This window comes from Helianthus annuus, chromosome 4, assembly GCF_002127325.2.
Source record: "Helianthus annuus cultivar XRQ/B chromosome 4, HanXRQr2.0-SUNRISE, whole genome shotgun sequence".
Taxonomy (NCBI): domain Eukaryota; kingdom Viridiplantae; phylum Streptophyta; class Magnoliopsida; order Asterales; family Asteraceae; genus Helianthus; species Helianthus annuus.
In genome coordinates, this window is record NC_035436.2 from 182,351,400 (window position 1) to 182,369,381 (window position 17,982).

At 37.8% G+C, this 17,982-nt stretch overlaps 2 protein-coding genes across 4 annotated transcripts; both read right to left on the minus strand.

Moving 5' to 3' along the window:
* Positions 1-11,382: 11,382 nt before the first annotated feature.
* On the minus strand, positions 11,383-12,458 carry LOC110937318 (glycine-rich protein A3). Of its 2 annotated transcripts, none has more exons than XM_022179719.2 (2): positions 12,171-12,458; positions 11,383-12,100 (listed from the first exon to the last, which is right to left on the minus strand). In XM_022179719.2, the coding sequence occupies exons 1-2, from the start codon at positions 12,361-12,363 to the stop codon at positions 11,853-11,855; spliced, it is 441 nt and encodes a 146-aa protein (XP_022035411.1). In that variant the 5' UTR covers positions 12,364-12,458; the 3' UTR covers positions 11,383-11,852. The 2 variants fall into 2 exon arrangements, with proteins under 2 accessions (XP_022035411.1, XP_022035412.1); XM_022179720.2 differs by having other exon boundaries at positions 11,383-12,070; positions 12,171-12,442.
* A 617-nt stretch (positions 12,459-13,075) lies between these two features.
* On the minus strand, positions 13,076-16,462 carry LOC110937317 (tRNA (guanine-N(7)-)-methyltransferase). Of its 2 annotated transcripts, XM_022179718.2 has the most exons (9): positions 16,206-16,462; positions 15,506-15,562; positions 15,285-15,360; positions 14,980-15,059; positions 14,819-14,868; positions 13,913-13,997; positions 13,723-13,821; positions 13,579-13,625; positions 13,076-13,504 (listed from the first exon to the last, which is right to left on the minus strand). In XM_022179718.2, exons 1-9 carry the CDS (start codon positions 16,431-16,433, stop codon positions 13,489-13,491), a joined length of 738 nt encoding a protein of 245 aa, XP_022035410.1. In that variant the 5' UTR covers positions 16,434-16,462; the 3' UTR covers positions 13,076-13,488. The 2 variants fall into 2 exon arrangements, with proteins under 2 accessions (XP_022035410.1, XP_022035409.1); XM_022179717.2 differs by having other exon boundaries at positions 13,076-13,625.
* Between the last annotated feature and the right edge of the window lie 1,520 nt (positions 16,463-17,982).

The window sequence follows — 17,982 nt, forward strand, 5'->3', positions numbered from 1 at the left end:
TTTGCAGTAGGGTGCAGAGGTAGAACCTACATTCTTACGATTGGAATTCCCAGAACGGAATTCTTGAGTAAGCCTTTGGGTTAGGTTTCTCCTCTGATCTTCTTCTCTAGTACGGATTAACTCATCTGTCAAGGTATTAGCTAGTTCTACAGCTTCCTCTATGGTTTGGGGTCTAGCTGCCTTGACTACATGTCTAATTTCTCCAATTAATCCCCAGATGTAACGGGAGATTAACACTGGTTCAGGTGATGCAAGGGTAGGTACTATCCTAGCATATTCAAAGAATGTGGTAGTGTAACCCTTACTATCTACCCCAGTCATTCTTAGATTCAGAAACTTATTTGCTATCTGTTCTTTTTCATTGGGAGGGCAGAATTTCCTTTCGACCATATTCTTAAATTCCTCCCATTCCATGTTATAAATTCTATCACTTCCTCTTGACTGGAGGATAGTGTTCCACCATTCTAAGGCTGCATTTTTAAACAGATTTGAAGCAAACATTATTTTATCTTCTTCAGCACACTTGCTTATTTTCAGAACTGCCTCAGTTTTCTCTATCCAGCGTAAAGCTGCAATGGGTCCTTCATTGCCCGAGAATTCTATTGGTTTGCAGGACCAGAATTCTTTGTAAGAACAACCATGTGGCATGGTTCTTCTTCTTTTGGGAACGGGCGCTTGAAGTATGGGTCCATTGTTCACGCTGTTTTCGGGTTCAGTTGGTCGCTTATTGCTATGCTTACTTTTATTATTCGCTTCCTGAACTGTTTGAATAATAAATGGCATCGCATCTATAATTCCCTGTGCCACAATATGCTGAACGACACTATTATCCATTTGATTTCCGTTGTTATTATTGTCCGAATTCTCATTAACCACGTTAATGTTACTCTGGTTATCGTTATTCAGATTTTCTTGATTTCCCGCGTCGGCCATCTGAATTTTAGACATTTACCAAATATTAATATCACAAATAATATTTATATATAGCCAATCACATGACACGCACTTTTTAACCAAAAGTGTCGAGCATTGCGACTTTTACTCTTTTTATATAGTATGCATCAGTACACACCAGTACAGAAATAAAAATTACAGTACCGACTGAAATGTAAAGCTACAATACTAATAGTATGCATCCGTAGTTTTTTTTTTTTTTTCTAACACATACACACATATATTATTATATTATTATTATTATTACTGTTTCTACCATCACCTTCACTGATATGGATTCATCCAAAAATCCATATTACGCTCATCGTATTTCCATACGAGGCGTTCTCCCACCTGTCGCATACGATCACTGCTTTCTAAAATTTCTTCCCCAAAAGTCCTAAGTTCCTGGACATTTTCTGCACTCATTGGGGGTGCAGGTTCTAGGACTGGGTTTGGAAACTGAGGTACGGGTTCCTGATACGGAGGCATAGGGGCTTGGTACGGGTATGGATTTTCTAAAATTTCCCTAACATATGCGTCACTAATGTTGTAGGGATCTTGAGGATCTAACCCTGGATAAGCTCCTAAGTTGGGTATTGGCACATTTTCCTGAATTGGGTTTTGTTGCACGTAGTCCCGAACATCGTCCCACCAGGGGTCGTAGTTGTTTGGGTCTAAAGGATCAGGTGCAGGTACCCTAGGTATCTCCTCCGGGTTGTACTCAGGTATTTCTATCTGGTCTTCTATTTCCATGGGTTGATCAGGATTTTGTGGTTGTGGTGCTAGCATTTGTTCCAGGTTTGGGTCAGCAGCAGTGGTTGCTAAGATATGGATATTAGCGATACCCCTATTGAGCATATCCTGATTATAAGCATCAGTTTCTCTTTTTGCTGCGGCTAACACTCGCTGTTCCTGCAACTTTTTCATTCTTTTCCTACGTTCGTGCGCTCCCCTACTGAACCATCCCCTCTTTTTCTGAGGAAATGGCTCTTCAGACTGAGCCTTAAACACAAAGATCCCTTCTTCTGTATCAGCAGAATACCCTGAGAGGGCAGGCTGAGAAGAGGAGGTGCCTTCGCTCCTAGGCGAACCAGACAGTTGACGATAGGCGTCAGAAGGTCCTTGGTCGCTCATACTGTAAACTAACAAATAGTCAGATAACACATAGCAAGAAATACAATTATACACGTATTTCCATAATTTATTTCCTAACACTTTGAATTTTGATGTCAGCAGAACACTTCTGTGGCTGAATCAGTGGCATAGCTCTGATACCACCTTCTGTCACAGCCCCCGATCCCTATCTCCCGGGAACGGGCGGCCGTGAGCCAGTTTCGGTGGTATCACGTTTATTTATCCAATTTGGCAGCGGAAATTTTCATCAGGACCGTAGTTAGGAAATATTTTAATCAGAGTAAACCACCATGTTTTATAACATTAAACATATGGGTAAAAACCCAAGTTTTTAATACACACGTTTCATAGGAATAAATCCTATTTATTTAATAAAAACATCCATTTTATTCTTAGGTAACTTCATTGCCACTTTTCCAAGCCTTCAGTGCTGTCCAGCTGGCTTCTATTTGGCTTTCACACTTTGTTACCTGAAACGCGTTTTAAAAACATTTTGTCAGTGGGAAATACTGGTGAGTGAATCCCAGTTTAATCAAGTTTAAGTAAAAACCAATTTGCAGTATTGAGGGCACATCCGCAATTACATTTGTATCCAAGACATCACAATTAACATCAGTGGTACGGTCATACTCAACTTATGGGATGTTACCACGCCAGTAACCAATTTTGTATACAAAACCCCAACATACCCACTATAATTGTATTCTTTACAAATACTCAATAACTGTCATTTGCATCGAAAGGTATTTAAGGTTTTGTAAAAACAGTTAATAAAAAGGAGATTACTCACAAAAATGAGTACATAAAAAGAAGGATCAACTCACAAAAATGAGTTCATAAAAAGAAGGATCACTCACATTGCTGTTTTAGGTTTTTCGTAAGGGTTTCCTGGAGATAATCTATAAATTACACAAATGCACGTGTGTTAGTATAATAACCCATTTTAACATTAGTAATACTCTCCCCGAGACGGCATTCCAACGACTACGTCGGGCAGAACCACGACAGCCGTTACGGAACCCTAGATCAATCGGGCAGCGTATCTAATACGTCTCCAGGGGTTATAATACTTACATCGTAGCAGAACCTCGCTATTTTAGGGGATATTGAACTCGAGTATAATGCCCACTATTTAAAAGTGTAGAGAGAGACAGAAAGAAAATGAACGAAATGGACTGAAGGCCGTTGCCTTCTATTTATAGTTGTGAAATCGTGTCCTTACGCGGCCCGCGTGAAGTTTGGACCGGGTCTACGCGGCCCGTGTCAATGCTAGTCAACGGACTAGCTTGTCCGGCTCATCTACTAGACTCGCCACGATGATGACACGTGGCCGCACCGGGTCACGCCACAAATTGGGTCGCTCGCGGCCCGCCTTCACTTCCCCAAACATGTACGCGGCCCGCATCAACTAAGGGTTTTGGCGATATCCTGGTACACACTCGCGCGGCCCGCTTAAGCTTGAGGTGAGGCCCTACGCGGCCCGCCTCAACTTAATAATTATTGTTTTTATTTATTATATATAGTATAATCTATTTTGGGGCTCGGTTTTCACATACGGGGTGCATATAAAGACACATTGAGATATAAAATATATTAGGGTGTCGGAAATATTATGAGGATGTCTGTTTTACAGAGGGTTGTTATAATACATTCCACCCGTGTTCTTTGGTTGACCCACATAGATGTCGTTTAGAGAAAACTTCACACGGAGATTCTTGATAACCAGCTTGTAACCTTTCCGATCAAACTTATCAGCAGAAACAAGACCCTTGGTGATACCAGGAACATGCAACACGTCCTGAAGAGTAACCACTTGACCATCTCTAAAGTTTAGCCGCACCGTGCCTTTACCACGAACCTCTACACGATGTCCATCAGCACATACCACCACTGTTCCTTGAGGAACAGGAGCATAAGTAAGAAACGAGCCACGATTCCCACAAACATGAACAGTGGCTCCAGAATCCAAAAACCATCCTCTACATGCCACAATGCGTGTATATTGAGAAAGCATGTCGACTTCACCAAGACCCACGTTGGCCACTAGATTGGTGACTTTCTCAACATCAATAGCACTTGTAGAACCAACCGTAGATCCAGATTTCCTCTGAGAGCACTCTCGTGCATAATGCCCTATTTCTCCACAAACATGACATTTACCTGACCTCTTTGGTTGATGGTTGTTAGTGTGTTGTGACTTCTTGAATTCTTTCTTTTTTGGTGCTGTAAACTTCTTATTCTTTGATGATGCCCCTTTTCCCTTTTGACCAGATCCTCCAGCAACATGATTCACACTCGATCCAACTTTACCTCTTTTGTCCCTGTTGCGCGTTTCCTCCTCAATTCGAAGGTGCTTCAACAGTTCATCCAAAGAGTAGTCCTCAGACTTGTGCATCATTCTCTTTGAGAAATCTTTCCAATTAGGAGGCAATTTTGCAATAATGACCCCTACTTGAAATATTTCTGGCAGCGGAATAGAAAGTGCGGTCAATTTGTTAACAAGAACTTGGAGTTCATGCACTTGCTCCAGGATTGACTTGTCATCGACCATTTGGAAGTCTAAGTACTTGGAAATAAGGTATTTGTTAGTACCTTCTTCATGAGCCTTGTACTTATCTTCCAAAGCTTTCCACAATTCTCTAGCACTTTTTACCGGCGCGTATAAGTCATAGAGACGATCCGAAAGAGAGTTTTTTATGTGGCCCAGGAAAAGATCTTCAGCTTCCTTACGGACAAGTCTTTGCTTTGCCAAATCTGCATCTGGGAGCTCTCCTGCCTCACGAGGAGGGTCATCAGGAATTGCGGGCAAGTCAGGATCAAGGATATAGTAGAGTTTCAGCACAACTAGCATGAACTTAACCTTGTCCGCCCAGCGGGTATAGTTCTGACCATCGAATCTGTCCAACTTGACAAACTCTTGATTCATGAATCTCAGATTGGCTGTTGGTAGTTCAGAGTCCATTAATTCTGTTGGTTAAACACAAAATAAAATCCTTTAAGATTGTTGAATATTAAATTAATCAACAATAAATTAATATTACTTTATTAATTACCGAGTTATCAGCCAAACCAGTTTGTTCCAACTTGAGCAAACTGATTAAAGAAAGGTAGAAGGAGACTGTCCCGTTGTCGGACGAATTTAAAGAACACGTAAATTAAAACCAACCTGGCGAGTGAGAACGAAGATCCTTGAACGAAAGCTTTGAACTGCACGGATGATTCCTGTCCTTAAAGGATTTTGCGCGCTCGTATTGCTGTGAGCTGCAGCGTAAACTCTCAGGATTTAATGCAGAACTGATCTGGTATTTCAACAGCAATGGAAACCAGAAAACGCAGAAGCTGGAACGAAAACAGGAACACACAATAGAGAGAGAGAGAGGGCTGCGAAAATTGGTGTAAATAAATGGGTAGCAGGAGCCTTTTATTTATAGGTTATGGTTCACCAAAGAATGAGAAAAACGGGGAGGGATAACCATCCATAACCAATTCGAATTACTGAATACATAGCCCATACGAATTCGGTTGCTGGATAGTTATCCCATACGAATTCGAATCACAATGGGATAACCCCCACTGTTTCGAATTAATCTCTATCTCCCTATCTCATTCGATCCACAAATCTGACCCACCTGACCGGACCTTAGCTAAAAATAAAAGCTCCTCAGCTCCTCGAATTAATCTGCATCTCCCTATCTCATTCGCGCCTCAAACGCGACCATCCGCAAGCTTGCGGCTCGGCTCGGCTCGGCGCGCGTGTGGGCTTCATCCACTTCTCAACCCATTTAACACTTTGGAGGCCCATAAGGAACAATCCCTTATAAACCACTCAAAGTTCACTCCCTCCACCAATGTGGGATGGATGAAACATACCAACTTGTATGTTTACCTCTTTAATATTTCCAACATTCCCGATCAAGTAGGGGTACCCGATCCACCTACCCGAGAATGTTCCGAGTGCCCTTTTAGAATACTGCAAGATATTAAAAATAAAGTCAAGCGGTAAGAAAGGTATGCAATCATAGTAGGTTATGGACCTAGCTATCAATCTATCATGCTAGAATAGGGCCTGGTGGTAGTGAAATGGCCAACAATATGGGGCACACTTAACATATTAATTGATTTTGACTTTTAATTTTTGACTTAACATATTAATTTTTTTTCCTTTAAAAAAATTGATTTTGACTTTTATATATGTAAATATTTGTATTCTTAAGAAAACGTCTTTATGTGTAAGAATCAATGTGGTACCATCCACAAATACTCATAGAAAACATTGCTTTCATTACTTGGATTCATCCAGATGTTTCTGGTTTATTTATCCAGATGAAGTATTGATGTTTCACATATTTAATTTAATAAAAATAATAAAAGATAATGTATCGTATAATAGTGTAAAATTTGAGACCCGTCAAAAAATGATACTTATTACGCAAAAAATCATCTAATTTAATCTCAATTCTAATAAAGGGTTCCAATTAATGTTACGTGGCAATACCTCCTACAATCTAACGCTTTTATTAAGTTTTATATTTTTTTGGTTTTTAAATTTAAAATTTCTAAAGATTACATTTATTTATCCAATCATTCATATTTTATATTTTCACTTAGTATAAAAAAATTAATCGTAAGGCTTTTTTTTCGAGATGTTACATCAATCCTTAAACGTAACTTTTTATAGTTTATCCTAGGTTTTTAAGAATTGTTTATTCATTATATTTTAATCAATATTTTAACTTTTTTGGGGTATTTTGTAATATTAAATTACAAGCTCTTAAAGCAGCAAATGTATACATTTAATTGGTGGTTTTAGGCTTTTATTTTTCTTTTATTTTGTTTTTATTATAAATAACTTTTAACTTTAAAATATTATCTGTTACAAAATTTCGAGTATATTGTTGTAACGTGTTTGTTTTAATCTAGGTTCGATATAAGTTTAATTCAAAATTCTATTATGAATTACACGGGTTTGAGGACTAAGTTATAAGCATGTGTATTACACAAGTTTGAGGATAAAATTATATAATTCAACAGTGTATGCAAAAAATTACATATATAACTAATTTTTTTTTTCAAACATACAATCGTGAGGGGTGAAAGATGTAGCAACCATGGAACTTTATTTATAGTCATGACTTCATCCACATCCTAATAAATGGTGAGTACCATTTCATAAAAAAAACACTTTGATATTATGTTAAGAAAAATAAAATATACTTATAAAAAAGTTGCAATAATATATAAAAGTTATATATAACATATATAACAAAATCAAATTATAACAAAGTTAAGGAATGTAAAAAAAAGTAATAGCATAAAGCGAACGTAGATCCATAGTGACTTAGCAACTTCATAATAGAGTAAGATAAGAGCAAAACTGTTTTATAATGGATGACTTATTAAAGATGATTGAATATATTTATAAGAAATGTTTCGTAAGCTAAAAGTTTAGAAACATGTCAAATAATTTGGAAAGGCAAATAAAATCACGCATTTAAGGAACTGAGTTTGAAAATTATTAAATGAAATGCCTTTAGAAACTCACACGCCTCTCATTTTGATCAATTCTTTAATCTAAGCCCTTTGTTCCACAATATTTGGTCAAGAATATTTTCTAACCTTCATACTAAAACAAACCTCCTATTAGACCGTGGGGTATGGTGGGGCTTGGGTTGGGGGCATGAGTTGACACGTGGAGTTCGAGCTCTCCCACCGCCTAGTGACGTGTCCGTGGGGTATGGCGGGGCGTGAGTGCACCGCGTAGGTTGGCAGGTTATTATATATATATATATATATATATATATATATATATATATATATATATAAATTTAAAACCCAAGGCGAATAGGAGGCCGCCACATCAAACCCATGCCCGCCCCACGCCCGGCATCAAACCCAAGCCCCAAGGGCCACACCCCAACCCAAGCCCCACACCCCACAGTCTTATATAAAGACTCTATTAAATTACATAAATATATTTTTTTTGAACGGCTAACTGTTTTCCACGTGTAAACCTACCCTTTCGGAGCTATGTCCAAAGGCCGACTACTCGACCACCGCTAGAAAGCGTAGCACACCCCTGATGCGCGGGAACCCCGTGGAATGGGTAAACCCTCGCCCCCGTTGGACTCGAACCCGGGTTGAATCCCGAGCCGAGCCTTCACCCGGATGTCACAACCACTGCGCTGCAGATGGAAGGACTCTATTAAATTATATATTTTTTATCTTTAAATCCGTGTATTACATGGGGATATAACCTAGTTATAATGATTAAAATATACGGAAAAGATCAAATAGGAAGTTAATTTTCGCTAGGAAGGATAGGAAGCCATAGGATTATGACATGTGGCAAATTTAAAAATAAAGAGAAAGGGTATTTTAGTCAATCCAACTCCTTCTTCTTCCTTTTTCAAAACCCAGTAAATTCAAAAACCCACCATTTTCAAAACCCACCATCATCAACTATTTCTTCACTTTCTATCTCAATAATCACTACATTATAGTGCGATTTTCATCACCAATCAATGATTCAGAACCCGATCAACGTGTTCTTCGGCTTTTTTTTGAAGAAAACCCAGTTTAATTTCATAAAAAAATCTCGTTTTTTCCGGTGATTTTGGAGATAATCACTCGATTCGTTCGATTCGAGCGTTGATAAGTGTTTCTATCATTCAAATTTTGTCAATTGATGAAGAAATCGGCTTCGATCCATGTAAGAAATTCTTTAATTTCATTTTCATGATCTGGGTTTTTGATTTAGTCATTGCGTTTTACGATCTTTGCAGGGGTCCGGGGGCGGCAGCCCCCGGTAGCGGGGTCCCAGGGGCGGCAGCCCCTGGCGGGGTCCAAGGGGCAGAGCCCCTGGCTGGGTTGAATGAGTCATTTTTAGGTAAAACACATTTTTTAGGTGTTTTCACTCCATTGCGTTTTAGAATGAGTCATTTTTAAGTGTTTTCTGGCCATTGCGTTTTACATATAAGACATTTCTTTGTGTTTTTGGTGCATTGCGTTTTATGTAAAACACTTTTTTATGTGTTTTCAGTCCATTGCGTTTTAGAAAACAGACATTTTAAGTGTATTCTGGCCATTGTGTTTTACAAATAAGTCATTTCTTTGTGTTTTCGGTGCATTGCGTTTTAGGTAAAACACATTTTTATGTGTTTTCTGGCCATTGCGTTTTACAAATAAGACATTTCTGTGTGTTTTCTGGCCATTGCGTTTTACAAATAAGTCATTTCTTTGTGTTTTTGGTGCATTGCGTTTTAGAAAAATGTCATTTTTTAGGTTTTTTTTTTCATTGCGTTTTACGTAACTGGTGGTTTTTCTATTGCGTTTTACGCAACTGGGTTTTAATTTTTTTTTTAAATATAGCAATAGTATACTCGTTTTAAAGATAAAAAAACGCTCGTTTTTTTGGTGCAATTTTTATAAAAAAATAATGTCGTATGAAAGAGTTATTAACGTTTAAAAAATGGGGGGGAATTGGAGGAGAGAGAAACTATTGGCTTGGATTGACTAGAATGCCCTTGAACAAACTCACGCGCCTCTTTTCTTTCTTTCAATTTGTCTGATTTAATCTTAGCCCTTGATTAACTTAATGGATGGTCAAGATCACTTCCTATCCTTCCTAGCCAAATAAACTTCCTATTGTATCTCCACTCTTAAAATATAATGATAATTTAAAAATTCAGGCGACAATTATTTTTTATTTAACAGTCTCTTTTTTCTTATTTTTAAGTTTGTGGATCTAGTTACTTCAAACTTCAAAGTAACGTCTTTGTAGGATAAACTTAAAAGTTGGAAGATTGGACTTTGAAAGTTGAAACATTGAATCTGGTCTGTCCGACGGCCTCTTATTTTAAAAGTCAATAAGAGTTACGTGGGCTTAAATTGTCAACTCATTTCCATAATTCCATTCAAGGGTTTCGAATGATATTATCAAAGCCCAACTTTCTCAAAGCTTGAGATCTAGTGACAGATTTTTAAACGAATTATAACGAATCTATACTTAATAAATAACATGTTGTGTAAGGTGTTATGATTCCGTAAGTTCAAGTTTTTTCTCTCGCTTATCTTATATCACCGATTCGTATTATATTTTTAAATCTTCATTACTAACTATTTAATATTTTTTTATTAACCCGTGTAATATATGAGTTTCTAACTTAGTATGAAATATGTATTAAACAAGGGTGAAAGTCTTCAAACCAGTGTCTTCGACAATTTCATCTGCATCTTCAATTGCAAGAGTAGGCAAACTAAAAGTTATGGTTGGCTAATGATTCGTATTCGATACTAGTCCCTTAAAACAAAATTTTCACGCATCCTCTAAAGATCACATCCATCCCCTTAGGGTTTACAACAATTGAAGTAGTAGTTTTACTAGTACCGAAGATGAGTAATGAGTTCGCGAGTGAGTCTGGGCCAGGACCAAGCTTTTCGATGTTTTATTATTTTTTAAGTTGTACATTTATCTTGGTTTTTATTTGTGTGTTTTCGTTTTTCATCTATTCAGAAAATGCATCATACAAAGAGAAAAACCGACATGCATATTTAAATTTTAAATAAAACAAATTGCATTAATATGGATTGATATGGTCAACCAAAACCGTTGTTTCACTTAGGGCCGGTACAACGTTTTCGGATGCCCTAAGCAAGCTACAGAGTCGGGGCCCTTTTGAATGGTTACAAAGAAAACATCGATTGCGAACTTTGAATTCTTGATAACCCAAAAATGTCAATAACAAATCGCAAAATCACAAATATCAAATCGCAAAACTTATTTTTTATTGTTGCTCAATCACAGTATATATACTGATTAGTAGATTACTATAAAAATATAGTCGTTACTTGGATAATCCTTGCGTCGCTTGCGACTGATACATTGAGTAACCAACAGAGGCAATTGAGTACCCCTAATTTCTCCCACAGTCGCCATTCATGCCGGTTTCAGTTAGCAAGTTCGCGAGTAATGAGGATAGGAGCGGAGTATGCATTAAAAAAAATGAGTTGGTAACTTACGGATTCACGAAAAAAGGATCTGGCCATTAATTCTTCAAGTTTTGGACCCATACATTTTACTTGAGTCATTATGTCTTTACTTATTTTTTTCGTTCATTTTGGCTATACACACATGTAATATATGAAAAAAAAATGAAAAATTAGGGGCCCTAATTTTTGGAGGCCCTAGGTTTTTGCTTAGCCTGCTAAACCCATCGGGCCGGCACTTCACTTTTTGACAAACTTTATAGTGGTTCGTAATTGCTCAACAACAAGCGCACCATTAGCGTAAGTGCTATCAACAACCCATCAGTGTCAAGTCAACCGAGCCATGACTAGTAACATATGTTGCCCATAAGCGGCAACTAACATCAACAGTAACTAAATCGTTAAACTATTGCTGCCATAAATAGCAACCGACGACATCAACAATTCAGCACTAACCAAGCGGCAACCACACAAGTAGGAACCATTAGCAGCACCTAGATCAGCAGCCAGTTCATGCTTATGAGATTCTCATCTATAGTAATCGTTGCTACCATCAACAACAACGGAGCTGAGATGCCGACACTAACAATAGGCAACATCAACAGCCTTGAGCATCGAGATCTCATTCATCTTTCCTCTATTTTGGACACATTTTAGCTCGTCGTAAAACTTCATCAAGGAGAACGCAAACTCATAATTAAGTATAATTATTTGTGTTCAAACTCACTAATTATTCCAACATTGTACTTAGAAATAAATTTCTATTTATGAATGACACACATGTGAAGTAAATAAGATCATTTCCACATCTTGTGCTTGCCAAACATCCCTCGATGCTTCCAGCGTTTACCAAACTTCGCACGCTTGAACTTGTAGTGTTTAAACTTGCCATGGTGATGATGATGGTGGTATCCATAGCCATAGTGAGGCGTGTGGTGAGCTCCATATGCTGCCGCCACGGCCGCAGCACCTCCGGCAAGAAACGTCCCCACACCATGTTTGTGACCTCCATGTACTAAACAAGACTTTTTGTGAGGACAATATCCTATACATATATTTCATTTAAAAAAATAAATAAAATCAAGACGTAATACGACAACAAAGATGTAATTAACCTGGGTAATAGGGAGCAGATGGAGGGTAACCGCCAGGCGGCGGATATCCACCGTGGGGATAGCCAGCGGGTGGGTAACCACCTGGAGAAGGGTAAGGATACCCGTGATTAGGGTATGGGTATGGCGGGTATGCTGCGTGTGGAGGACAGTGTCCAGCGCCGCTAGCATGATAATGTTTATATCCACCGCCCATTCAGAGATCGAAAACCGCAATCAAAAGCTGAGTTTGTTGAAGAAGTAAACCTAATTGTGCAGGCTGCATGAGGCTGGTTTATACTTATATATATTGTAGTGATGCAAAGAGAGAAATGATATGCATGAATTTGCTCTTTATTCCATTCATGCGTTGGCTTAACGCTAGCTGTAATATATCTTTATTACAATAGAACATAATGCTAATGATAATAATTTTATTTTATTATTATATAAGAAAGTAAGAAAACATGATAGATTTTTCATATTATAAAGAGTTAAATACCATTTTAGTCCCTGTGGTTTGGGCCATTTTGTCAGTTTAGTCCAAAGATTTCATTTTTCACCTGTGAGTCCAAAAAGGTTTCAGCGTTTCCATTTTAGTCCATTGTGTTAACTTCATCCATTATTTATGTTAACGAAAAAGACAATTCAGTCATTTTATATGGCCGAACTACCCTTCTAGTTCACAGAATTACATATAAAATGACCGAATTGCACTTCTCGTTAACAAAAAAATATATATGAAGTTAACCAAGTGGACTAAAATGGCAACGATAAAACCTTTTTGGACCCACAGACGAAAAATGAAACATTTGGACTAAACTGGCAAAATGGCCCAAACCACAGGGACTAAAATGACATTTTGTGAAGCTAAATTCTGAATAATATAAACATAGAAACACTATAAAAAAAGTTACACAGTCACAAGATTTGTGTCAACAGTAATTTACTAATTTGTTAATAAATCCTCTGAATAAAGACAGAAAAACTTCTGTTACTGAAATACAAAGATTCCTTCTTTAGCAAGCTACCATAATCTATAACATCCTTTTACACTGCGGGTTATAAACGAACTGCGTTTCAGACGCCATTTTGATTTGATCCTTTAGGGGTCGACATATCAGTTACACACTCGCACTTGATCTCTAACGGGTCAAATTGATCAAATATAATTTTCTAGCAAAAATAGAAACGGGTTGAAAAGCCCAAGCCCACCCATTTTGGCACCTCGGACTGTTGAATGGGACGAAAAGACTATGATAGTTTTTGGTACATTCTTCTATAAATCTTTGCACCCTCAAATTCTGCATGTATCTCTCTTTCGGTTCTGATCCCCATGGGGTTACTCTTCAACCATCCTGCATCGTCACACAGAAAGCTAGAGTCGATATTGTCTACATGGACAAGCTTATCTGATTCAGCATCGAGATACCTCCGCATGTCGATAGCAACTTCGAGCACATCGGACTGTATAAACACCTGTTTGGAACTTATTTCACATCATCGTGCTCCTTATTCGAAAATGCAAAAAGAAAAAAAAAACAAAATAAATAGAATATTATTATTAGAAAAAAACCTGTCCTCCAGGCATCAAACCGTCGACAATCGCATCCACAAGAGGCTTCTGCAAAACTCTTCTTTTATGGTGCCGTTTTTTAAAATGAGGATCTGGGCACTGAGTAGAGGTCGAAGAAAATGTTAAAGACTAAGAAACCGATGAACTGATTGGACGGGAATGAATATTTTAATTTGAATAATATACTCACCAGTATTGAAACCAACATCAAAGGGCCAGGGTATGTTGAAATGAGCTGCTTGAAGGATATTGAGGCGTTTGCAAACAGAAAATGTCTGCGTAAACAGGCATCAAATTATTGTTGATAGCATTGATAATCTCTCATTGTGTTTTTCATCTAAGAAAACTAAATTTATTATGAGCTGCATATTTCTAGGATTTTTAACATATTTTCAAAATAAGCAATTAGACATCATATGCATTTGAAGTAAGTCGTATTAGAATCATAACATATTAAAAGCTAATCTCCGTTCCTAAATGTGAAATAAACTAAGATAAATGATATATCCTCCTAAAAATCTTCCTTATTGACAGTTGGCCAAACCATTTATCGCTGAAACTGACCAAACCGCCCAAACAAAACAAGGCTGGTTTGAGATTATATGGTCCGGTTAACGGTTTGAAAAAGAGGGGGTTCAGATGACGATTTGGAACTTGGAACCTGCCGTTTGACCTTTACAAATATCTTTAGTTTTTCAGCTTTACAACATGCAGTTATGTATATCAGTATATATATATATATAATATTGGAGAACCATCTTTATCATTTATAAAAAAATTCAGAAAAAGTTGCAAACTAACGATTTGGAAAGACAAAAAATGAACCGTTTTGGCCGGCCTGGCTGACCCAACCAACCCAGCCGGTTTGGTTTGCCATTTTACGAAACCGTAGTTAGCGGTTTGGCCTATGATTTTGTCAGAACCGGCCAAACCAGACGGTGAACACCCCTAGCAGAAATCCATACACCTAATGAATTATAGCCAAGTGCGATTAGGAAGATTTTTAGAAGGGTATTGGAGTAGATATATCATTATGCAAATGACCATTGTCTATTTTTCTATCTTTAGGGATCTTAAGAAATTAACAGGGACTTACATATTACTAAGAGCCAGCTCCTTCACCCACTTTTCAGCACGTGTGACTAACTACACAGGTAAAGAATCCCAGCATTACAAATACTGATGTGGTATATACGAAATACTAGGCAAACTACATATGTTTAAACAAAAAAAAAAGGATAGAAAACAGTTGCATACCTTTTTCCGTATTTCAAGGCCCATATAGTTCTTGGAACCAGGATTCTTCTTAGCAAGCCACATGAGAAATCTACCACTACCTGAAGTTAATAAAATTGTTGGAATAGTTAGAATTTATTTTCAAGACGAATCAATTCAGAGCATGTCGTACACATGGAAGAGGTTCACAAAGTAATACAGTGATGCAATATTTTGTAGAATAAATCGATTAAAAACGAATTTGCTTCACAATCACGATGCAAGCCAGATAACGTAAGCCATAATCATGGCATTCATCAGTCTGAGCGTTAAGATATGCTTATTACCACTCCCTATGTCCACCACTAGAGGCAATTTTGGGTCTTCAAATACATCTTCCCAATTTGGCACTTCAACAGGAATCTATCAATATACAAAGAAAACAAATGAATTATACTTCAGTCCATCATTCCCGGACAAAACACAAGATTATGTTCAATTCGCACGAGAAAGAGCTTAAGAAAACATTGATTATTTTTACCAAAACAGAGGAAGAGAAACAGCATACCGATAAAGAAGCGCTAAGGGGGTTAACATGTTGCCTCACCCGAAGAGCACCCAATTCCTGAAAATCCATGAAAAGAAATATATCTGAATCATCTAAAAAGAAATCAATAAAACAAACATAACAATGTTCCCTCGGGCTTCTGAGGTCAAATGCATTGCACATTCATCAGATGCAAAACTGATATCTCACAAATTCATCATTGACCTGTTTCCGCCCTTGGTTGATTTAAAAGTTCTAAGGGCCTAGGCGCAGCCATACCGTCTTGCGGCCATCAAGGCGCGCCAGCGTGATTCGGGTCTGAAACATCCAAAAATGGCCTGGAACCAGCCTATAACATGTCTAAGACCCCTAAAACTAGTATTTTCATACTGTGCGCCTTGCTTAAAAAATCCCTCGCTTTTTAAAACTCCTAGGACCAAGACACCCTTTTGCGCCTTGAGTACGTCTAGCACCACCTAGGCCCTAATCAATCTGATGCTGCAAATTTGAAAAGCAGTCAACTTTGCTATCTTTATTAAAAGGACTATATGCTCAATTATCACCCCATCAATTCCACTAAATGCAAACTCACCATACCCTATCAATCCGAGGTTACAAAGCAAGAGTCTTAACATTCAATGTCATATAAGATAACGTTAAGGAGTAATAACTCTTATCAGTAATAGATTTAAAAAAAAATGAAAAGGGTGATATTGAGTACCTCGCAGACGATATGGGGAATGGTAAGATCAGCATACTCCAATGCGACGAGTTGGGGACTCCTGATTTGGGGTTGTCGTTCAGAAACAGATGCAGCTGATGAACAGTTACAGATATGGCGGCCATAAATATGAAGCAGTGAAGAACTGAAGGATGATTTTGAACATTTCACAGCTGTTGAAGTGATGATGCTTGATAAAACTGGGATTTTGAGAACTGCATTAGCCATTGCCCCCAAGGGTTTCGATAACAATAGGTGATAACTTATAGAGAAAAATGCTCGGATAGTACCAGTGGTTTGCCAATTTTTTCACCTTTAGTCCCTAATTTTCTAAAATTACAGCTATAGTTTTCAAGTTTTGCAATTTTGTTCCCGGATAGTCCCTAGGCTTAACATCAGTTAGTTTTTTCAGTTAAAAGGGTGTGAAATGACAAAAATACCCTTACTATAAAAACAAAATAACTTAACCTGTTTTATTGGATCTGCTGCACACATTGTAATTTTCTAGCTTCAATATCTTCTGGGCCCCCCTTATTCCCACACCCCCTAGATCTTATTTTCACATCCCTAGTGTATACGGGCCGTATACAAAATATACGGCCCGTATAGAATGTTTTTGAAAAGGAAAATGCGCAGAGAATGTTTTTTTTATTTATTATATACGGCCCGTATACAGTTATACGAGCCGTATACAAGTGTATACGATTTATAAAAAGTATACGGCTCAATAGATTTATTTCTGAGGTTTTTGATGTTTACCAAATGTATGCGGGCCGTATAACTGTATACGGGCCGTATAGGTTAATGTTTTTCAATTATCACGTTTTTTCCCGTAAAACCACCATCATTCTAGGGTTTCAATTATCACGTTTTTTCCCGTAAAAGCACCATCATTCTAGGGTTTCTAAACTCTTCATCACCATGGTTTTCAGGACCGGATCGGACATTGAACCGTACGCCTTACTGGTTCACTGGTTGAACCGGTTTGACCGGTCGGACCGGATTTACAAACCGGATGACACAATATATATAATATATTTAAACCCCTTCAACTTCAACAACCCTTAAACTTCAACAACCCTTCAACTTTTCAGCTTAGTGCTTACATATCTTTTTCATAAAATCAAACCACAAATCTGTTCCATTCTCTCTCAAAGAAAAACCCTTATCTCCGAATCCGATGATAGTATAAAAGTTATCGTCAAGGATCAGGTTAGATTTTCATCAAATGTTGTTGAAATTAACCATCAATACTTATGATCTGTTCATGTTTTGACTTTTGGTGACAATACACATGTTTTTGTGATATTTGCTGAGGGACCGAACCCCGGTTGGACCGGTTGAACCAGCCGGTCCGAACCGGTTACGAAAACCATGTTCATCACCTTTAAACAACGTTGATCGGAACATGCCGCTTAAATTGGAGCATAAGTAGAGTAACGTTACCGATCAGTCCGTTGATCAAGTAACTAGCAGAAGAACCCGACACAAACAAGTTCTTCACAGTTTGTTATTCAGATCTCTGTTCGGTCATCTTTCCAAACTACAACACACGATAACTTTAAACTTTATAGTGTGTGATTTGACCAGGAAATGATTGGAGGTGATTGCTACCTTTAATAAGTTGTCATAGTTGTGAAATTCGATTTCAACAAATCTTTTCCTTTTCCTTCAATTTCTAGAACATTCTCCGTAACATGAAGACGTGTCGGGTTCTTCTACTAGTGGTATTTTAATGAAGTATTGAAGATTGAATGTGCAAACCCAACCGTTTTTT

Excerpts from the sequence above, each read along its gene's own strand:
- LOC110937318 (XM_022179719.2), bottom strand. The coding sequence starts at position 12,363 with ATGGGCGGTGGATATAAACATTATCATGCTAGCGGCGCTGGACACTGT. Across the intron at positions 12,101-12,170 it reads ATCTGCTCCCTATTACCCAG|GATATTGTCCTCACAAAAAG; the intron begins GTTAATTACATC and ends ATATATGTATAG.
- LOC110937317 (XM_022179717.2), bottom strand. The coding sequence starts at position 16,433 with ATGGCTAATGCAGTTCTCAAAATCCCAGTTTTATCAAGCATCATCACT. Across the intron at positions 15,060-15,284 it reads AGTGGTGGACATAGGGAGTG|GTAGTGGTAGATTTCTCATG; the intron begins GTAATAAGCATA and ends TATTAACTTCAG. Across the intron at positions 14,869-14,979 it reads GCCTTGAAATACGGAAAAAG|TTAGTCACACGTGCTGAAAA; the intron begins GTATGCAACTGT and ends TTACCTGTGTAG.